The following is a 22584-nucleotide window of genomic DNA, read 5'->3' as shown; positions in this document are numbered from 1 at the left end:
GCGTTCTTCACACCACAGGTGAACGTACATGGCTACTTTATCTCCTTGGCAAAATTGCCAAAATTCGTCATGTGAACCTGATAATTTGCATCTTCCTTCGGCTGCGGCGAAACGCGAATTACATTCCTTCCACATAGACTTAAGTTTTGCACCGGAATGAGCCGTAATTAACTGCGGTTCAATACCCTCAAACAACGAGTCTGGAGACACAAGACGGTCGAAGTCATCGTTAAATGTACTGAAAGCTTCGGCCACCTGCTCCCAGAACTCCCGACCACCCTCATCTAGCTCACGTCGTGTAAGTGCGTCACCAGATGTGATAAATTTCTCGAAAAAATCTTCAGAGAAGAGTACGTTGAGCAGGCGATACAAACAGTGCTTGCTTCTGCGTTGAGTGGTCTCTGCAGAAGGCCCCTTACCACGTTTGGCCTGCCGCTGACGGTCCAGTAGCAGCTCCATGGCATTCTGGGACTCATCGTACCCCTGAAGGATAGTAACTCGGTCGGCCTTGTTAGTATTCTTCGCCACAGAAAGCTTACGCGCGGTACACTCTAACTTTAGTTGATCTACCGTCCAAGTGCTGTAGTCGTCCGACGAGGGCGGAGGAACTGTGCGCTTGCTGCCTGTCTTCTGTACAGCAGTCCAGTGTGTGCTCACACAAGCTCCACTACTAGTGGAGGCATCTGCGACCGTCGAGACGGCGGACTCCATGCTAAACGAGAGACCTCGAGCACACCGGTTTGTGTTGCTGAAGCAAAACGTCTGTGCTTCGTGACCCGAAGGGTCACGATCCCGTTAAGAGTGAATTAATCATGATCTGCACGTACACTTAACCCTAACTGGATCATGCTCCGTCGTGATCCCGTTAGGAACCGGCCTTAACCCTGCGCTAGCCGTGCAGCACGGCTCGGCCCGAGCACGGCCCGTGCTAGCCTAGTAGCGGAAACCCGAGCAGCGAAAGGAAGAGCGAGGTATTCAAGGTCAAGCACAACCGAGCCACTTCAACTTGGATTGAATCAACAGTCCTGCCCTTTTTTATTGGCTGAAGGCACTTTTCTTTAACTTAGGTTAAATACCTCGAAAAGGTAAGGCACCATTTCTTTTTCACTACTTTTTGACTGGTAGTCACTGACGTAGCCATTCCCAGACTTGCAGTTGTATCGCAATGCCGTCACACTCGTCTGCAACCGAGACCATTTCTACCGTCGTTGACACGACGCCGAGCTTCGAGCAGCTTCGTGATGCGCTTCTGGACCTGTCGGAGCCCACGGGAAAGCGCACGCGCGCCATTTTCTACTTGCGTTCGCGTGGCGGCCTCGAAGATCTGCAGGTTCTGCTGACTGCGCTCCTTAACCGCAAAGACTCGGAGCTCATGCGCCACGAACTGGCCTACGTGATCGGTCAATTCCAGATGGAAGAGGCCTGCGAGACGCTGCAGCAGGTTCTAGCCGACGAAGCGGACGACGGCATGGTGCGCCACGAGGCAGCGGAGGCTTTGGGTGCCATTGGCGCTTCCCAGTCTCTGCCTGTGCTTGAGAAATACAGCGCGGATCCGGCCCCAGAGGTCTCGGACACATGCAAACTGGCAGTCACTCTGGTCAAGTACAAGTTAGCGAAGGCCAAGGGCGAGGTCGTCGAGGGAGAGGTGGACCGCAACCCGTACTTGTCTGAGGACCCGGCTCCTGCCGCTGAGAAGGACGTGTCGACGGCCGAACTCCGCAAGGTTCTGCTGGATCCCAATGGAGATATGTTCGCTAGATACCGAGCCATGTTCTCGCTGCGTAATCGCAACACGGAAGAGGCGGCGCTCGCTTTGGCGGAGGCTTTTCAGGACCCGAACGCGCTGTTCAAGCACGAAGTGGCCTACGTCATGGGCCAGATGGAAAACCCTGTGCTTGTACCGGCACTCAAGAAGGTGTTGCTCGATGAGACTGAACACCGCATGGTGCGTCACGAAGCTGCTGAGGCGCTAGGAGCGATTGGCTCAACGGAATGCGAGAAGATTCTGAAGCAATACCTGAAGGACGACGTCCAGGTCGTGCGTGAGAGCTGCGAGGTGGCTCTGGATATTATGGACTACTGGGCGCCCACCAAGTAAGTGGGTTTTGTACAGTTCTACGCACGCGTTCTCTTTTTACGTGTAGGAATAATACAGTTAGTTTTTTTGCATTTTGGACATCTGATATTTACATTTTCAGAGTGATAGTCAAGCGAACAAATAACCAACACTCATCCGGTTCAATGCCCGCAATGAAGTCGGCAACAGTGTCGAGCTGGTTTCAAGTCGCTGGGCGATTGCTGAGTACATGGCTGCTGGAAGTGCCACTTCGTGTGAAGGCAAGAGTCCAGGAATCGCGGATGTTGGCTGGCGAGGGCCATACAGAACCTTCAGTACGCGACGGAATTTGGTCGCATCTTGTTGTTTGATCATCGTCTCCCAGCTGAGCAATTGCAATTGCAACTCTGACGCTAAAATCTCACCTGGGACAGGACGAGAATGGCTACATTCCCTAAAATCATGATCATATTTGCCGCTCGACGTCAAGATAAACCGAAATTTTCCATCCGCATCTGCCATTTCTAGCAACTTGGCACTGAGGATGCTGTCGATCGTGTATTTGGCAAACACGTTCTCTTCCTCCTCCTCTGTAGTAGATTCCAAGTGCTTACGAGCATTGATCAAGTGCTTGTGAAGACGAACCGTGTCTGGCTGCTCTACATTAGACAGGCCAACACGCTCGGAGCACGCAGCACAGGTCAGCGGCATCCATTCGTGGTCTTCTTTCGCGTTGTCCACAGTCGCATCTTCACGGTTCGCTACTGTCGCGTCCGCCTTCAAGTCACTAGCATGCAGTAGGACGTACGACTCTCCAACAAGAACTCGATGCTTCTGCGCATGAATATCATCGCGAGGGATGTGCTCGAAGGCGCCAATGCCTGCGCCCCAGAAGTCAAACATGTCCATCCAATTGGCGGATGGCAGCGGCAAAACCTTCTCGATCCTGGTACTTCCAAGCAGCTGAGCGCTGCAGCCTCGACAACACACGGACGCATAGCTATCCGGCTGTAGCTCAACGTTAGACACTTGTGTGAACGAGGAGAACCCGCCCAGTGGCTGCTTGTCACTCAGCCGGATCGGGAGTCGCAGATACCAATGATCTTCCTTATCTTCCAATGCGCACTCAGAAGTATCCACGTTCCGCTCGATCTCCGTCCACCACACAACTTTTTCATCTTCCTTACTGCACTCTCCATCACTTTGGCGCTTGTAAGTCAGTTCCACGCGTGGGAAATCTACGCGAACATGAAGTTTTGCCACATCCAAAGTCTCCTCGAGCTTGTTGCCCTGCTTGTGGCCGTCTAGGAAGAGATAACATTGGTAGCAGCCGATGTTCGCATGGTACTCCACCAAAGAGGTCACTACACGAGGCACTGCAGCTTTCAAACCCGTTGTGACCCCGTCTAACTCGATACCCTGAAGACTACACGCTAAAGCTTCCGCTGCGTTCACCAATTCATCCTCACTAGCCTTTTCCCCGGCTCGAGCGTCTTCATACTCCTTCCTCGCGTGGTCGAGCGTCCCGCGCACTTCGTTTGCAGCCGCAAGAGCACGCTTGTGCTCCTCCTGCGCTGCTCGGAGCTCCTCGAGCAACTCCGTCTCCATTTATTTCAGGTCACACAAAAATGAAATCAAAATTGATGTTCTGTTACATAAATGTAACAAAACGACGTTTGAAGCGCTTCTTGTCGCCGCTACGCTGCGCTGGGATTGCAACGCTGATATCGCTGACTCCACACATGATGCAAGCATTGATTTGTACGATATCGCTGCTCGCTGAGCGGCAATTAACATGCCCACATTTCAGCTTGCTTTAAACGACGACAGCTCCGACTCGGAGTCCGAGCTGAGACCGTGTTGAAGTGCACCCAGATACAGTACTATCACGCAGCTGCGTTAAAGATGCCCCCTGCTCACGACTGGTTTCTACAGCCAAATGCTATTATTATTAGCCACTTATCGCAACCCGTTCGACAAGTTTCAAGCTCTTGGCGCACACGTCGCTGCCCAGTCGTAACGGTCCCTGGATTGCACTTGTGTTGGATTCTGGTACTGTACAATTTTTAACGGAGCCCACTGGAAATACAAATATGTATCCAGTCGCCAAATTCAAGCAAATTTTGTCGAGCGATTGGGGGACAACTTCAATTATTCCAAAAACAGTAAGAAAAATGAAGCAAATCGACGATACCTAGCGTTACTAATAAACCTCTATATCTAATACCCTCAAATCTATGTGCTGTTTATGAATGCGCTTGAGTATTCTAAGCTAGCATATCCGATATATTTAATCCCCTTCTTAGACGAATTGCCTAGCAGTACATCAATCAAAAGTGGTACGTCCAGAAGGTGGAACTTCGGAGCTGGTCGGGGATAGGCCAAAAACCGCGCCAGTCGTTGTATCGAGTCGCCTTGCGATCGTCGTCAAGTCAGAGTTCCTTCCTCCGACTCCGTGGACATCAGTCTCCGTCCCGTCCCCTCGTCCGCTCCAATGGCCTACTTGACCATGACGCCCGACGACATCCAGGGCGACTACGCGTGCTCTGTGAGCGTGGACGACTACCGTCTAAGCAGCAAGAAGGCCGAGTATAAAGTGGTCGTCCAGCTCTCCTTCTACTCGTCCCGCGCACACGCCACAGGACGCACGAGTTGGCACATTTGGCGCAGTTTCTCAGCCTTCCGCAAGCTGGACGAGCAGCTACGTAAGCGCAGTGCGGCGCTCATGAAAGGCGTCAAGTTCCCGCCTTTGTATCGTCGGCGAGCGCTCTTCCGAGTGGATAAAAGCCCCGAATTCCTCGGCGCCCGAGCCAGGGAACTCGATAATTACATGAACGTGGTGACGCACAAGCCTCAGCTTGTAGCTTTCCACTTGGCAGCCGTAAGCAGCCAGACACTTAAGAGTTTCGTGGGTTTTAACTCGGGATTCGGCGCCAACGCCGACTACGACCAGCAGGATTCGAATCTGCGGCCTTCCTCGTCCATTTTAGCGTCCCCCGCGGTGGTGCAGGCCACGGCCAGTGTCATGGGGGACGACGACGATGATTTCCGCTCTGTTTCCAGTATTTCTACGGTCTCTTCCCACGCCTCGACAGCCAGCGACTACCGCTGGTCCGGAACGGGTTTTATAGGCAGTCAGAGCTTCGCCAGGCCCACAGCGCCTCAAAATATTGGCCGCGCATCTTTTTCCAGTAGTGGCGGCTCCTTCGCAGGCTCCATTGGGCCAGGATCGTCTCGAGGGAGCTGGTTCCCGGCCTCGTCCACTGTATCGGATTCAACAGGTCGTGCGTCCATGGCTTCGCTCTCGAGAGGTTCTATGATGTCCATGACAGCGCCCGATGTCATTACACCTGAATTGGATATGCAACGAGCCAAAATGGAGGATCAGCTGGTGCAAATGGGGCTTGTAGGCGTCGGAATGCCCCCCGACGGCTCCTGCTTGCTACACTGCATCGTGTACGAGATGTACCCATTGCAGTGTCTTCGAGACTACCCTGCCAGTATGACAGTGGTCAACGTAGGCGCCGCAGACGGCATGGCCCCTCGTCGAGTGGCTGCGGCGCAGTTTCTAAGGGTTAAGCTCATGGAATACGCGCTGGAACATATTAAGGCACTGGCAGGCTTCTTAATGCAGGACGAGGAAGACGTGCGAGAACGATACGAGACCTTCCGCGATACGTCCGATGAACAGGCCACGACCGCTGAGCTGTACGCCGTTGCGAGTATGTTCAACATCGAGTTGGTGCTTATTTCTAACGACGAGAGCTTCCAGATCGACCCCGTGTTGCCAGTGGACGGCCTCCCGTCGGTACGTGAAGGTCCGCGTCGTACAGTTACGCTGGGCTACTTGATCCCGGCCGACGGTTTGGCTGGTCACTACATCTGCACACGTGAACGACGGGCACAGATGGGGATGCCGCAGAATTCTTTCGCCGGAGGCAGCTACCGTGGCTCCATCCACATTGGCCCACCCAAGAATATGAGCTGTGGCGCCTCCAATACCCGGCGCTTCGAGCGGATCCCGGAGCAGCGCGTTGAATAGAAATACCAAGAGTAAAAGACGTAGACACCAGACAAGGAAATAGACATAAGTCTCCAGCCGACACACCCGTCGAATGGACCCAAGCAAAAACGGCGGAGAAGTCCACGTACTAAAAGCAAGCCCACGAGAAGGAGAAGAAAAAAAGGCCCCGCAACAGTCTGAAGAAAATCAAAACCCAAGGAAGTTGCCGCCAACCCACTAAGTGTGTACACTATCAGGCTGCAACTTGCCTGTTGAGACCCGAAAAACTGCACGGACGAAGTGCCTTCTCTTCCCGATACTACGTAGTATTTCAGTAGGCTTTCAGGATGATACAAAATAAATGTGCGTGAGATTTTTTCATTTGCTGTTGTGTTTTAAACATTATGACAGCAGTTTTAATTAGCGAATACAACAAGTGTCTAATACTTTTTTAGGCCAGCGAGAATTGGACTCCTTCGACATGAACGCATCCCAGAAGCGCAGTGTTTCGTCCGCTGCAGCAGAGACCACAGTCGACCCATCAGGCGAGACGGCGAGGCTTAAAACCCGTGCTGACTGACCCGTGAACGCGTGCACTTTGTTCAATGTTTTAAACGTCCACAGCGCGACCTCGTGTTGGCCAGAGCCGTCTCCATGCGCTGACAAAAGGTGTCGCGTCGTGCTGGACCACGCCAACGCACAGACGTTGGGTCCCGTCGATACAGAGCGCACCATCTTCCCTGTCGCTGCTTGCCACAGTTTGATCGTGCCGTCTTGAGTGCCCCCACCCGAAGCCAAGACACGTCGTTGCCACGGACTCCACGTGAGCGCTTGGACCGGAGCGCAGTGCTCGTGCTTCGATCGCGGGCACCTTGAGCGCAACATTGTGTGGTCCCAGAGACATAAACTGTTTTTGGTACTCCCCGACGCCAGCATGTCACCGTCCGGGGACCACGCCAAGCCACAGACTTCTCCTGGATGAACAAACTTCGCAACGAGATGTCGAACACAACGCACATCGCTCAGGTGAATCGCGTGTCGAGACCCCGAGGCCAGAACTCCACGCCAAGACAACGAGCCGATACGCGCTTTATGGGAACGTAGCGAACGTGTCAACGTCATGGTCTCGACGTCCCAAACCTGCAGTTCCGATAAAAAAGTCCCAATTGCGAGCTGAGAGTTGGTCTCTGTGCTGTCAGCCCATTTGACGGACGTGACGTAGTCCTTTGGGTTCGTACAGACGTGAATTGTCTGGATGAATTCGTCGAGGGGATTGTACAAGAAGACGTCCTGGCGAAGGCCGATAGCGATGAAGTTGTTGGCCCCCCAGTCCATGAGATTCAGCAGATTATCGTCGCGAAGACCGGGGGCGTCTATGGACTGTACAGGTGACGACGGGAGACTGGGCGATGAATGGTCTAGACGAAGAGAGGTTTGCTCGGGTGCGTGGTAGCCATGGCGGCTGGCCACGCTGAGCCCGGTGCGAGTTGCCGACGTCCGGATGGCGAGGAGTGGCCTTGGTTGGGAGAACGAGCTGCGACGAGGCAGATAATTGGCATCCAGAAGCTCCTCGTACGAGGCCATGACACGACTGTGACTGTATGGACGACTGTGAGAATTGTCGAGCTCTAGGTCTGCCATCATGGTGTGGCACAAGTCCAAATCTCTAGCGGATCTTGCGGGAATGAATCGGTCGCTCTAGGAAACACGATATTAGACGATCGAAGTCTGTAAGCCCAAGCGCTTAAATGCCATACAACGAACCTGATAAATGCGTGTGTCGGGCGTCACACTTCTGCGATGCGACGACGGGTTTCCAAGCGAAGACATCACCAATGAGGACAATTAGCAACTGGCCAGAGCTCAAAACGTTTTGACTGTGATCTCTTAGCACCAATCGAGTAGACGGGTCAAAGCGTAGAGTCTCTGACATGTCAATAAACATTCTTATCAGTCAAAATAGTAAAATTACTGAGCACAACCGCTATAAGCATGACTGCCGTCAAGGTCAGATCTTCCATCTCTTGCATCGCGTGGTGGTGTTCTTCGTGGTACATGTCCATCTCGATCCAATCTTTCCTGGCTTCCGTTTCGGTGCTGCGTGGCCTGGAGACGAAGTACATGGGCACCACGGTACATGGCTCCGCACTCATCGTCGAGACGGAGCCATCGCCGACAGTCCGTTGGTACAAAACGTGCGCAAAGGGTCCACTGCTGTACGAAACGACACGATTTATCTCGTGACAAACAGTTCGCACTCCTTCACCACATGCACAGCGATCGAAGGGTTTGATGCTGCCGTGTACGGCATTTCCTTCACACGGTTCTAGTTCTCTTCACGTCGAGACTGCGTACATTGCGCCCAGGACCTCCAAGTAGTTTAACAGTAGCAGAGTGGGGTTGCCTTGCTCGTGGCAATCGCTCCAATCAGCGACATGCGAGCCACTCAAGTGACCCACAGCTTTGCCTGTCTTCAATTACCCATACGAGTCCGAGCCGCATTTTACCAGTAACGAGTTACTAACTACCGATACCGAAAACTATTGGATTCCTAAAAATTTCCCACCACCGAACAGCATTGACATTGTGAAGGAAGTTCGCACAGCTTACCGCTTTGGCAGCTATGTCGACGACCCCATCGCCCAGTCGAATATTGAGATGGTGGTCTGGAATTTCCCGAACGATCCAGCGTCTGAATTGAGGAGTTGGGGATGGCATTCCTTATCTTCTCTGCGGGACTCGTGGGCTTGAACACACAGCATCCACGGCATCTTCGCTGTCACCATCGTGTTTGATATCTCAGTGCTCTCTTCTTCGTGGTGTATAATATCGGACGGCGTTACTGCGACATAGTGACGACAACACGACGGCTCTTGTGGCAACACAAGCAGGCAAATTCACACAAGGAGAACCATAACATGCAACATAGTGTCGAATCGGCGGTAACATATTCTGTGGAGACAGGAATTAATTACGGGAAAGATGGAAGTTACCGACGCCAATTGAGATATTTACAACAGCTCTGAAACTTGGTTTCACATTACATTAGCACTCAGTGACAGGAATGGATGAATCGAGCGCTGGTCAGGGCGAACTGCCGCGTGAAACGCCTTTGGCTGCGAGCGATGAAGACAATGCCAACGTCTCCCCAGCTCAGAAGATGATTGTCTGCAAGCAGATGCTGCTGTCGAGGCTCCAAGCGATCGAGGTGATGGAAGAAAAACTCGCGAAAATTGCCAAGTATCCTTGAAACTGCTGAACGAGCGCGACGAGTTGGCAACGATTATCTCGCGCGAAAAGGATGAGATTTTTTGTATTGCATCAGCATTTGGTGTGTCGACGCTGGTACTGGATATGTGCCCTCGTATTCAGTGTTGCTGGAATAATGCTTCGAGGCTCTGCTTGAACATCAATAGTCTTGTCAAGGATGAAGAGAAGGCACACTTAGACATCTAACAAGGACATTGGAAAGATTCTTATCTGGTAATTACTGTCACAGCTAGCTCTAGGTCAGTTTGAGCAATAGCACTAGCGATTCTGTTAGCGACCGTACTCACCTCTGGCTGCATAAGTATCATCCACATGATACGAAGTCGCATAACGGCAATGTCATCGGCTGTAGGGGCGGTATTGGAAAATTGAAAGCTGTCTTTCAGCATGGCATATACCTGAGCGATCACCATAACTCCACACGACGTTCCATCAGGCTGTTTAGGCGCATCGAGCCACACGCCTTCTTCTTCGACCGGGTACTCCATATGAGGCATCGTATTATCATGCCAGGCTTTCATAAATGGCACTAGTACATCTATGTAGGTGGATTCCATGACAGCATGGAAAGTTGAGCTGCACAGTGGCTCGTAAAATTACGGGGTGAAGCATGGAGGCTCAGTCAGGTACGCTATACGGACCATAATGACGCTTCAGTGTATGCAACAATTAACCTAATAGCAAAGCTCAGTAGCAACAAGCAAACAAGAAATGGAGCAACAGATTCACCAGCGACACCCACCAAGAGAATTCGACAGGTATCGATCGATCGCGGCCGTACTTGCTTTCATCTCCATCATCAGACTGAGATCTTTGCGGACGTCAGTTGGCAGTGGCATGGATTTCACACCGCAGTACGAATCGTAGATGTTTTTCGTTGTCTTGTGATTGTGCGTGGATATCTAAACAGAAATTAGACAAGTCAGACTTCGGCTTTCAAATAAAACATACAATGCTTACCTTCGAGTTCGGAATCACGCAAACCTTCCACGATGCAGCTCCGTCCCTCACCACTCTCACCGAGCGAACTACGAAACTGGCTTCGCACGCGGTATAACGTTGACCACACTGACGACGCCCTTCACCTCGCGAAGCCTGCGCTGTGCCATGCGTGCACCACAGCTTCTTGAAGCTGTGTGTCAAGTGAGCCGGAATTTGCGTCGCTCCAGACCGACTAAGCAATGTAAGAGCAGCGACAATCACAACACAAAGTACAGCACACATTAGTATTTCTACCCAATGCGTCAAATGAAATGCCACTTACCGATTGTGTGTAGCTCCGGTCTCCGAGCTTCTAATGCGATATAGCACAAGGTGTTCGGCCTGATAGCGATCAAACTCTGTGTGGAAGGCTTCCCAATTTTTAAATGTCTTGCGAGGAAGTCCTGGACTCTCGTTTGTAACAGACTGGTGGCCCTCAACCATCTTTTTCGAGCTTCCCATGTCTTCGTTTTGCGTCGTTCCAGATGGCGGGTTGGCAATATCGTCGTTTCACTGGTAAGCGCAGCAGAGCCCATCTCTACCGACGATTACTTGGCACGTTTGCGTAGTGATGCATTCCCTCCGGTAGCGTCGTCGTCTGGAGCATGACGTCTTTTCTTTTCTTTTCTTTACGGTGCATTTGACGAAGGATGGCGTTGCGTAGAAGCTTCAGCCTCTGCGTTGCTTCTAGCCGCGCGTATGAACTCTTGTACGGTCCTGTCAAAGTCTTTTTGCATAGCAACATACCAGACCGTACTGATTAGCAAATCCACGCAAGCAACACAGCACGAGCAAAGCAACATAATATCATACCCGTGCTCACATCGACAGCAGCGTCCGCACGTAGCCTATTGTCCGAGCCGGTGGCAGCTCTGTCGTCTCCAATACGGTCGTCAACGTCGTCATCGGAATCCCCGAGTAGCCTATTGTCGTCGGCTTTCACGGTCTCTGTGTCTGCGTCGTCGTCTTCCACGGCTTCTGTGTTCCGCATCGTCGTCCACGGCCTCTGTGTCTGCGTCGTCGTATTCCACGGCTTCTGTGTCTGCATCGTCTGTCGTTCACATTGTCCACAGCGTCCACATCGTCCGCGTTGACCACAACATCGACGGCGCCCGCATCTCCGCCGTTAGCGCGTTCTTCTTCTTCTTTGCAGTCCTCGTCGATTGAGTAATCTTTGGCTCTACCCTGGACGGCTCGCACGTAGTCGACTGCCTGCACAGGGCGTAAGCCGATGCGACGCACTAGAATAAAAGCATTAGCTGAAGCCTACAAAGAGGCGCACGTAGCTATGTCGTACCTTGTTCTCCTGGTATCCCCTAGCTGCCGTGTCATCCTCGGCCGCTTGCGCTGCGCTCCTGGCCTCTCTCCCCCTCTGTTTACGCAAAATGAGAGGCAAGTGCACATCGTATCTAAACGGGAACATGACTTTTTCGTACTTAGACGCAAACAGAAATTCGCATTAGTTTCCCCGAAGCTACTCCAAATGTTTTTGAAAGATAAGTAATGATAAATTACGGAGCAACATTGTGTTGCTGTCAGCCCATTATCGTGTTGTCGTCACTATGTCGCAGTAACGACTCCGTATAATATCATCGGTTTCGTAAGGGAAATTTTCTGGGTAGGGGATGCCTTCGCTATTATTGCCAGCTCGTTAATTTACAGTGGAGTTTTGATCTTCGCATCGAATCACCTCAACGGATACTGGACGCTGACGGAGTTCTGTCTCGCTATCGAGAACGAGCTTGGAGATCGGCACTCTATCTAAGTTGCGTCCAGAACTTGAACACGCCGATCTACTCACTTTTTCCTTAGATATTTCCAGTGTCCTGAGCTACTTATTCTGCGGAAGAATCGACCCGGTGGTGGCGTTTGCCGCAGCTTCGCCTACCGTGTCGAGCTCGTGGACTTGTCGGCCACGCTCAGAAAAATTGTCGTGGGCTTTGCAGAAACTGATTACTGGGATGGTTTCATTACGGTGAGTCCGTTCCTCACTAAAATGGCCCCTATAAAGTTTTGGACTGCACGGCACCACTGTGGACCGTAAGGTGGTCGTCCTGTTCACTGCATTTGCCATGTTCGCAACTCTGGTGTATCTCATGGTCTACACGTGTGCTCGAAAGTGCTTCCGACGCGTGCAGAGCTGGAAAGGAGGCAATACGCTGCTGAGCGAAAATCCACGACTGTTGACATGAAACAACTCACATCGTTTGAGACTGCCACAGGCTCCGCGCTTAGTAAACGCTATGGCGTGATCTCAGGCTTCGATAATTATCTCGTTGAAGGAATCAAATCAAATGCCTCTATCGACGCGGTCTACGGTAACGGCTACCTTATCACAATTAACATATTTCTTGTGGCAACAGATGACATGCTATCACTCCTTGTCATGAAAACCACATGCGTCCGCTTCGCGAATATTTATATGTATTCGATACTGAAAGATGGAGGAGTTATTATAAGCAGACGGCATACCCGACTACCATTCCATGAACAGATCTAGATCAATTAAGCGTCGGAAATCCAGCATAGTGTCTACAGATATTCAATGATTGTTTCCTTTAACAACAGCAACAGTTGCTACCCAGGCTTACTATTTTTCATAGGAATGGTTAGCACTGAAGCTATCAATTTTAGGGGCAGTCAATGTTCGCAGCAGTTAGTTTTTTTTCTCTGGCAAACGAATCATTCCAAGCTTCAAGAAAGTAAAAAAACATGTTTGATTCAAGGCCTCTTCTTAATGAGGCAGCCTAGGACACTACTTCCTTATTGAGCAGGAAAGTAGCGGAGGTAAGCGGAAATCTATCACTGCCTCACCACTCGCAGCCTCACTACTTAGCAGTAGTAGAGACCACCGAAAGGCATGCCCAAACCGCACCCGCCACCATACAGACCTGCGCCAAACGTGTTCCAGTAGCCCAACGGATAGGCCCAGCCGGGGACACCGCCGCACCTGAATCCGAAGCGGTAGGGCCCAAAGCCACCCCAACCGCCCCAGCCTTCCCATCCACCGAGTCCCCAGCCGCCAAGACCACCGAAGCCTCCACCGAGAACTCCACCGAGACCCCATCCGAAGTTCTCCTTATCGTCGTCCTTGTCCTTGCCGTTGTCGTTGTCATCCCTGTCACCGTGGTCTTCTTTTGTGATCGTTGCAGCGGCATTGGCAGGAGGCTCGATCTTCTCCGTTTCACCCGTGAGCGCGACGCCATCGGGTAACGCGGACGCTTGAGCTTGTTCGAGAGCTTCGGCCGCCGACTTGACAAAAGGCTGGTCCGCAGCGGCGACAGCACCGACGACAGCCATCATGGCGACGAGAAAAGCGTGGAACTTCATGATTGCGTTGCTGTTTCGTTGACTTGGTCGCTGGAAGGTTGGTACTTGACTTGCTCTGTTGGAGGCAAATACAGCTGTAATCCAACGGACCGTAGTGGACGAGCAGGTTCATGAGCCATCTGTGAAAAATTATATTGCTTGTCATCCGCTGTCGTAGCTCTTCAGTAGCGAAGTCGCAGATATTTTCTAGTCGAAAGTATCACCATGACGGAAGTGGCAGTGATTGAACTACGCTGACAATCGTGCGTATTTTACGAGATGGTTAATCTCTTACACTGCGTTGTTATGGTGTCTGCAGCGGACATCTCCACCTCGAGACATTACAATTCTGGAGAAGTTAGCTCATAGATTATATCTTTTACACTAAAATGCTGTCGTATTAATATTTACAAGCGCATCATGGTGTAGACTTACCACTTTTCAAAAGTCCAAATATCGGGATAGGATTAAAAAACAGTTAGGCCGTGTTCGATTTAAGCTAAAACCAGCTGTAATTGGTATTAAAGAGCTGGAATGTCTCAACCAGCTTTATTCCGCTAAGAAACACAAAAAATGACATCCAGCAGGATAGCTCCAAACGACTGGTTTCAAAATTTAGCTCTGGGTTGAATTTTGAAGGCCGATGCTACAGTCCATGCGTCGACTCAGTTTATTTTCCATGTAATACTCCATGTAATGTCCATGTGTCGAAATAAATTACTTACCACTTTTTTTCAAAATCCATAGTGAATGGAAGTTGTTAGACCTTCGCAAACGAAAGTCCTCTGACATTTCTCGTACATACCGGTATACAGAAGTCAGGAGGTCAACCATACGCATGAACATTAGGCGGGTCGATTCCAGTTTCAATAGAAATGAGATTGTATTAGTTGCATTATGGCTTGCTACCGTGAAGCACGAAGTGAAGGATGCGGAAGCGTAACAGCGTTAGACCAATCGGAGTTACGTCCAGCGACACACTCTTGTCTACATATCGCCAAAACCTCAACATTACGTAGAATCCGCAGTTGTATCCGTCTGTCTGGATCGGTCCATTGACGGACACAACTTTTCAACCCTCCTCTTATCTCTGCTTTAACACGTTGCACAATGTTGTCCACATCCTTCTTGACGAGGTTCTCGCCTCTCCCCAGAAGATACTCATAGATGCGTGCGCGCTTTCTACCGTACATCACCATGCTGTCCACAGCATCCTTCGTGTCCGTGTCGTCCAACCTACGGTTCTCCGCGTACGTCTTGAACTGCGCTGTCCCCACCGCATGGTTGTGCTGGTACACACCGTTCTTCACGCGAAGGCAGCATAAGCCGTCAACTTGCACGAGCTGCACCACAAATCGAAATGGACAACCGCATCCTCGGACGAAGTGCTTGGTTCGCAATCCGCTGCTCCTGTCTTTTGCTGGCCAGCCATGTGTGCAGATGTATGTGCGTTGGTAAGCACCCCACGTCTCTGGTACGTACGGAACATCCATTCCCTGCTTTGCTGCCGCTGTTTGACCCAGCCGCTTGTTTCTCAATACGCAACTAAGCGTTGACTGGATGCGGATGACCTGGCGGGACTTTACCGAGTAAGCCTTCAAATACTCATTCCACGCCGACCAGCTCGGATACGTCACGTCTGCGGGGCCCTCCACAAGGGAGGGACAGTCTACAACCTGGACAATACATGGACGCTTGAAATCGTCCGTGTCAGGCGAGGCGTCGTCCGAGTTTGCAGCCGCACCGGAGGCTGCGGAAGCCGTGGTGTCGATATCTGAAGAGGAGTCGGACGATCCACCCTGTATTTACAAATAGATAACGCACGGTTAGAAACACGTTCACAGAGACCACAAACAGCAAGATAACGCACCTCAGACGTCGCGGAAGCGGGTAGACTGAGCGACATGGCCGGCGATTGCAACAACGGTTGATCTCGTGACGTAGGCTGCGGCGTGCAGGTAGCGGAGCGGCGGCGGCGGCAATGCTCGAAGGGGGGCGAGTTTGGGTTTGAAAAGCAAATGAAAGGCTGGTGTGATTGGTACAACTACCGGTATACAGTATTGTACCGGTATTAACTACATAGATCACATCGTGGACAATACACGGATGAGAGTTGGACAATAATTGCACTCAACGACTGGGTTGTTTTTATAAATTACCGAATGAAAATATTTTACATCATGGACATTACATGGAGTATTACATGGTTAATAAGCGGATTTGACGCATGGACTGTAGCATTTCCGAATTTTGAATCGTCCTGCTTTGCGCCTTCAAATCCAGCCTTTTTCTGATGGAACACGATCACTTATTTTATCTTTATTTTACTTAACAAAACGACTGTTCTACAGCTCTAGCTTATTTTCGAACAAGCTGGATTTGCCCCTGCAAACCGAACACGGCCTTAATTAACGGAGTTTTCAAAATTAAAAAAACATCGAGTAACGTTACTGTCAAAAACGGATGCTTAAAATGTTGCTTTGTTTTGATTGCTTTACATCCCAAATAAAAGACATGACGGAGTTTTAACCTTATTACAAAAGGAATAAAACTCCGTCATGTCATTTTATTTTTTCAAAGCGGAAGGGCCAGTGATTATGAAGAAACATGGCTGGAATAGCACGATAGATACTTAAGCGTTGCATTAGCCCCGTTGTGAACTGTGGGTGCTTCCCAAATTTCAAAACAATTCTTTGGGTATTTATTACAAGTGCTTTTGAAAGCTGTAGCTTAAGGTCAAGACGTGCGCTTGGATGCTAAGCGAGCTCCAAGATGCAGATTACACCAAGACGCTGTTCGTATGGTATGACACCACCATCCCTGTAGTGGCCAAGTCATTCGCTTAGGCCAGCGTAACGAAGTGCACGAATCGTTGTGACGACAAAAAATAGTGGCAGGTCCTAAAAACGTGTGACCTATGAGTACTTTTCAGCATGTACGCAGTCCCCCTGAAATACCCTAATAACAACTTTGGCGAAGCTGCGTCAGCAGTCTAATTTATAGAACCATTAGGTATTTTATTAAGTAATCAACAGCGTTCTGATCGTTGGCGACGGTGCTGGATTGATCAAGTTCAAGTTTCCTTTAAAAAAAGGCGGTGATTATCATCGAGAGCAAGAGCAAACTACTCCGCTCCAACAACGTTCTCGACAAGTTCTGCTCGTCTCTTGAAGTTCCTGAAGCGTCTACATCGTTTGGAGTGGATGACTGAGGACGACCACATCTTCAAGCGACGCACCTACGTACTGAGAAGGCTGATGTCGGACATCCATCTGGCTTCAGCCTCCCAAAATATGAAGTAGATCAAATCCTCGAGATCGGCTCGTTATCTCCGCCAAGGTGGAGGTGGTGCCGGCTATGGTGCCACTCGGACCGAGCGCCAACTTCCTTTCTTCGGTGGCGTGGTGTACGGCAACTTTGTCACAAGAACCCTCTCAAAGCAGTATTTTGCCAGTTTTGCGTGAAAGAACTTGAACATGCACTGCAACACAGTGTACATGTATCATTTTTCAAAGTCGCGTCCTTTCGGTATAGATTTACGCAGTGTAATTACCAAATAAGATTCACCAGGACAGGCATTCGAGATTATGTGCATTTCATCCCATGCGATGGCTTCTGCCCTCCTTACGACACTGTTCTGGCTGCTCCGGTTCGTGGCAGACTGCACGTGTAAAGTTGTAGATTTAAAAAATTCTCTCAAACGTTTCTGAATATGCAGCCAACGTGGCACCACCTACAGTCCCGCCACTGAGGACAACGACAGCGAACAAGCCATGATCAATCACGCCTTAATCTCCCAGCCTACAGCTCGAACCAGTTCCGTGTGTTTCACCTTTACGGTCAATGACGTCTGCGTCTCCCTCACTTTGAAGGTCACAGCCTGCGGTTCGGAACACATTCCACAACAAGCTACAGCAACATGGTCCTGTTCAACCTCTTATGAACGCAGCCAGCGCTTCGTAAGACTCGTGCAAGAGCCCGTTTACGCTATTGGCTTTATAAAAGCATCGCACTTTCAAGCATATGTGAGCGATCGGCTATGGCTTGCTGCACACCGCCATGCAGAGTGGACTTTGGGCACGAAGTTAGGATGGACACCTCGAGTTGCCTTACATGCTGCAACAATGAAGGTGGGAATGCTTGAGTCCATGCCACATGACCAGCCCCAGCTCCGCAACGAACAACGTGCAGCTGAGTACACAACCCAGAGAAAAGCGAAAACGTTTCTTCTTCCACGGAAGCCTAACATCAATCCGCGATATCTCGACTACGAAAAATCCCCGGCGTACTCTTTGAAGCGCCAAGAAAATCTGGCGCGTCGTCAAGCCCTAGAATCTACATGTAGTCAACACTGTGATTAAAGCCACGCCTTCTGACGTAGAGCAACGTACAAGTAACATGTTTGGTTTTATTTGTCAGGTTTTGCGAAGAAAAAAACTTTTTCTTTCTCAATTGCGGAAAAAGGTAATTTCACCACTTGCAAAGATATTTCGTTGCGTGTTGCATCGCGTTCGACGTTTCAAGCACCGCAATAGACGCGGTGGCGTTATCCATCTCGGAGTGCGCAAAGTTTGGAGCCTCACCGACGTTCGTATTCAATACCGTCACTTTACCGGTGCAGTTCTTACCGGCGTAGAAGGCAATCTTGACTTAGCCATCGGCGAACGTTGACCCTGTGGTTGGAAGGCCTGTCCACCTAGCCGAAGAGATGACGTTGCCGATGTCATCGCACGCCATGTCGTAGCAGCGATTTCCCTCCGAAATCTTGACGAGAAGTCGAAGTCTCTTGAAATGCGGCTCCTTGTAAAGTCGAAGCTCGCCCTCCATCGCACTTGCAACTTCCATACTGAAGAAAACGGCGGTGATGGACAACAGTGCAATGCGAAACGTCATTGATGTTGCCGATTACTTATCCAGTCGGGGGTACTGCAAATTGAAGACTGAGCATTCCCTTGGGGCTAATTTACTTGGAGATGCACGCCACAATATCTAGGTTACGATGTTGCAGCTTGCCATTCATCCCCGGATGACCCCAGACCACGAATACTGTGGTTTATATTATCTGTGTTAGGACTGCTACTATTAATTGTACACAAGCGTGCATTGTACTCCATCAGCACGACACGAACTCCCCGCCAAAGTAGAGATTTCGCAGTCCTCGAATAGCCCCCCACGTGCGAGAGAAGAGGAACATGTAGGCCGACCCGAACTCGCCGTCGCGAGAGAGATCTTGGTCCTTGCCCAGCTCTCGGATGCACTGCTGGTAGTGCTCCACGTTGGCTCCCCCCGGATGCTCCGACGGAGCGTACGAGAGTCCGCCGTGCGAGAACGATTCTGTGAGCGTCTCAATGTTCCAGCAGCTGTCAGCCACCAGTCGTCGACGCACGCCGTTTCGGCTAAGCAAATGTGACAAATAGTAATCATCACCCAGAAAACACGCCTTTGACATATTTGCCACCTCAAACGCTGGCAAAGTTGCCTCCTCCATTCCGAAAAACTTCCGCTTGACGGCAACTCCACCTGCTCCTCCTACAAACGAAACGCTATTGACACCGATTGCGAGGCTGCGTCCACAATACAGTCCGTCCTCTGCCGATATCCACCCACCCAGTACGGCGATGGCGTCGTTCGGGTATTTGTGCGTGTAGTGCAGAGCCCGTTCACACAGTTGGGGCGGGTAGATGCGATCGTCGTCGCCGTACACAATGATCGTCTCGGGGTCCTGTTCTACCAACAACGTTCCCAGTACTTTGCTCGCCGGTCCAAAGTCCGTATCCAGCACGATAATCCGAAGTTTGTGGTGGTACGGACTCGTTCCAGTGGCGAATGTGACCCCACGGAACTCGGTTCGGTTTAATGTCGACGCGTCGGCTAGCAACCAGGTGGGGATGTCCACCACCTTGTCTCGATACGTCCGTGGGACGATGACGTACACGGCGTCGAAGCCGTCGCCCTCCTGATGCACCAGTGCATCCACCGTTGGCAGCATCTCGTCGATGCCCCGTGGGGTTGTTGTGAAGCTAAAGACAGTTCGGGGACGCGCCTGCGCTGAGCTCATGGAAGTGGACGTCTTGGCAGTGGACGAGTTAAAGGTGCAAAGGAAGATGGTGATCCACGCCACAGTTGTTGCGAGAAAGCAAGCGAACCACTTTTTGCGGGTGGTGTGTGGGTCCTCCGAGGACTCGAGAACGACTTTTTCACGCAACAGTTTCGCCGATTGCCGCGTGCGTCGGCGACGGTGTCGGATGAAGAGAATCGAGAGAACCGACAGTCCTGTGAGCAGCGAGAAGAGCGAAATCCGAGGAATCATGACTCGCTCCGCATACAGATCGATACAAGTGTCGCCGACGGTGTGGCCGTTGCTGCCCAAGGACGTCCGCAGCGACTGCGCGGTCATGACGGGGCGATGGTTGTCAACGGATCGGAATTCGGCGAATGCCTTCGGATGATGGCGCCGATGGAAGGGCGCTTCCTTTGGCTGTCGCACGCCGCTCAGCTTGCACCATAATCTGACCAATGGCGCTGGAAGTTCCAGTGGAACATTGCCCGACATTGAAGCGCACCATGCGACAGAACTCGCCGGCTGTTTCGCGTTTGACTCGAAAATCAAGCTTTCTGAAGCAAGCACATCATGATATAATATTTAGAAGGAATCATCTGTAAGGATTGAACTTGCAGTAAATAGAAAAATAATATAAATAGTCGTAGGTTTTCTTTAGCCTGTATCCATGTTGAAGTGATTGCCGGTTGACGGACACAGAGTAATCATGAGTGCCATTCACTTTGGAGTGATACACCGGTACAGTGTACATGTACAGTAATGTACCGGCAACCCTTGACCAGCCACTTTTGATTTTGTTCGAAGCTCTCTTAGGATACAAGGCAAACATCGAGTGCTTCTCGTTGGCTAAAGAGCCGTTCGAGTGAACGTAGCGTTCAAATCTCAAGATTACGCGGTACTCCCAGGCTGGGACCCAGCATCTGGAGATACCGGTACATGTTTAAAGTGCCGGTACTGGTAAGTATTTGCATTCCATTCCTACAGTATTTGACATCTTTTTACATACCACGCGTCTATGTGTATCAGCACCCGGTAGCAACGCCAGCGCGGCAGAGACCTTTGTCGTTGCTCTCGGCTATAGACTGTAGCTCCTTTCGCTGATCAACACTGCTTGAATCAGCAGTCCAACAGATCAAAACGCCGGTCAAATGCAAGCATGATAACAGGTCGCAGCTAACGTCAAGCTAGTTTTACGTCATTATGAGATAAGTTCATTTACGACAGCCGGCAACCCTATGCAATGAATTCTGCCGCAGAAGTTTTCAAATTGCATTACATGTACTGCAGATGTAAAGCGTGGATCGCGTCGCTCTAATAATAATTGCAGGCGGCAATCAAACAAAGCTACATGCATCACGTGTGCTGGCATACCGTAAGAGTAGACTCCTCGCATTTAGTGAATGTACCCACGTAGATAAACCGTCTAAGATGAGCTCGTATATCGTGATATTCTGTCGTACTTGATAAGAATGGGGATTTCCCTCGTTCTTCTCTTTGATTGCGTGGCTTAATTTGGAATCCACCACGGCCACTTAAGTACGAACTCAATCGCTTCTATAAAACAGGAAATTTGAAAATGAGTGACTCGTTGAATTCATGTTGTACCAAAACGCCAAATTTGGTCGAAATTCACAATAACAGCTTGATACTGTACATGATACTAGAGAAAACAGTCAAATATGGGCAAGGTCACACTGGCAGTTGACATCCACAGTACGTACCGAGCTTGTCCATTGTAATCCGATTGTATTGAAAGTCAGCTTCTGAAAGGGTCACAGTAGAGACCTTAGGAAGTCAGTTATTTTCAAAAAACTAGATTTGAAATATTTTGCCCGAATCCTTCGAAATTTCAGAATTGTGCACCACATCATCCGCCTAATACATGAATGTATATGGTTTTTGCAGCGATCTATGTGGGATCACGTATCAAAGTCTAGAATTGGATCAAAAGTGCGCCTTTAACTGCTTTTATACCGACGCTGTCGCTGCTGGAACACCGAGTCTCTTCAGTGCGATGCCATGTATTAATAACTACTTTCACGACTTCAATTTTTTTACGGTTTTGACTTAAAAGTACTTTTTTCACCGGTTGCATTTTCGTCACAATGATGGTTTTTGTTGTTGTGATTCACTTTAAAAAGTTATTCAAATATTTAGAAAGTGTCATACAGACAATCATGTTTCCTTCCTAAGCCATCAAACGGTATTATTGCCTCGCTAAAATCCATCCCGATATGTTAATGTTTGTAATGCATGGAATCGGGTGTGGAACACTTCGCACGAACCCGAATTAATCCCTGTTGGGCTGTTCGCTTGCTTCGTACCGAAGCACTACACCAGAGCAATACCTTCCTTGGCTAAATGTTTTCGTATCTTGATCTCTCAAATCTTTAGTTCTTCAAAATGACTAAAAACCAGTGTGATTACAAAATAAATGAAGCTTTTTTTTACCAAGCGCTGTGCTCGCCGAGCAATCTATGCGGCTGCGGGACGCCGAAGCTTAAGTACAAGTACCGCAATGGCTAAAGTCCGTCACATGCTCATTTCATGGAACATCACAAGGGCTAACACGAACTTTAAGTTTTTCATGTGCAGTGTGTAGGATTCAAGTCGCCATTCTAAAATTGGCACCGAACCGACGAAGCTGCAGAAAAACGCCTTTAAGGGCCGGCACAAAGTATACGAACGAAGGCGTACGTTTGCATGTTTTTATCGGTACATGTAATCGGCGTGTACTCCTAGCTGTTCGTATGCAGTGCTCTTGCACGCAGTTGGGAGTGCCAACCGATGCAGTTCAACATTACTTTTCTCCAGCTACATGTAGTTAATTTTGGCTGCGTTGATTGGACCAATAGTTCAATTTTTGAATGATTGCAGTGGTCAAAATAAAAAAAGGTCCAGCTG

The 22584-nt window shown here is 50.1% G+C and overlaps 6 protein-coding genes across 6 annotated transcripts; 2 read left to right on the top strand and 4 right to left on the bottom strand.

Annotated features, from left to right (window-relative positions):
• Positions 1-1125: 1125 nt before the first annotated feature.
• On the top strand, positions 1126-2098 carry PITG_09484 (deoxyhypusine hydroxylase, putative; the record flags this gene model as incomplete). The annotated part of the gene is made up of 1 exon (XM_002903087.1): positions 1126-2098. The coding sequence occupies one exon, from the start codon at positions 1166-1168 to the stop codon at positions 2096-2098; it is 933 nt and encodes a 310-aa protein (XP_002903133.1).
• Positions 2099-2206: 108 nt separating this feature from the next.
• Positions 2207-3664, bottom strand: PITG_09483 (uncharacterized protein; the record flags this gene model as incomplete). Its single annotated transcript, XM_002903086.1, has 4 exons — positions 2207-2441; positions 2541-2641; positions 2702-3420; positions 3487-3664. 4 exons carry the CDS (start codon positions 3662-3664, stop codon positions 2207-2209), a joined length of 1233 nt encoding a protein of 410 aa, XP_002903132.1.
• Positions 3665-4465: 801 nt separating this feature from the next.
• PITG_09482 (uncharacterized protein) lies at positions 4466-6290 on the top strand (the record flags this gene model as incomplete). Its single annotated transcript, XM_002903085.1, has 1 exon — positions 4466-6290. The coding sequence occupies one exon, from the start codon at positions 4551-4553 to the stop codon at positions 6096-6098; it is 1548 nt and encodes a 515-aa protein (XP_002903131.1).
• A 4959-nt stretch (positions 6291-11249) lies between these two features.
• PITG_09480 (uncharacterized protein) lies at positions 11250-11733 on the bottom strand (the record flags this gene model as incomplete). Its single annotated transcript, XM_002903084.1, has 2 exons — positions 11250-11522; positions 11608-11733. 2 exons carry the CDS (start codon positions 11731-11733, stop codon positions 11250-11252), a joined length of 399 nt encoding a protein of 132 aa, XP_002903130.1.
• A 6269-nt stretch (positions 11734-18002) lies between these two features.
• Positions 18003-18541, bottom strand: PITG_09479 (uncharacterized protein; the record flags this gene model as incomplete). Its single annotated transcript, XM_002903083.1, has 1 exon — positions 18003-18541. The coding sequence occupies one exon, from the start codon at positions 18444-18446 to the stop codon at positions 18270-18272; it is 177 nt and encodes a 58-aa protein (XP_002903129.1).
• A 191-nt stretch (positions 18542-18732) lies between these two features.
• On the bottom strand, positions 18733-20016 carry PITG_09478 (uncharacterized protein; the record flags this gene model as incomplete). Its single annotated transcript, XM_002903082.1, has 1 exon — positions 18733-20016. The coding sequence occupies one exon, from the start codon at positions 20014-20016 to the stop codon at positions 18733-18735; it is 1284 nt and encodes a 427-aa protein (XP_002903128.1).
• Between the last annotated feature and the right edge of the window lie 2568 nt (positions 20017-22584).

Source organism: Phytophthora infestans, genomic scaffold (genome assembly GCF_000142945.1).
Source record: "Phytophthora infestans T30-4 supercont1.15 genomic scaffold, whole genome shotgun sequence".
In the NCBI taxonomy this organism is placed as follows: Eukaryota; Oomycota; class Peronosporomycetes; order Peronosporales; family Peronosporaceae; genus Phytophthora; species Phytophthora infestans.
Note: the sequence above shows the minus strand (reverse complement) of the source record. Positions and strands in the feature narration are given on the sequence as shown.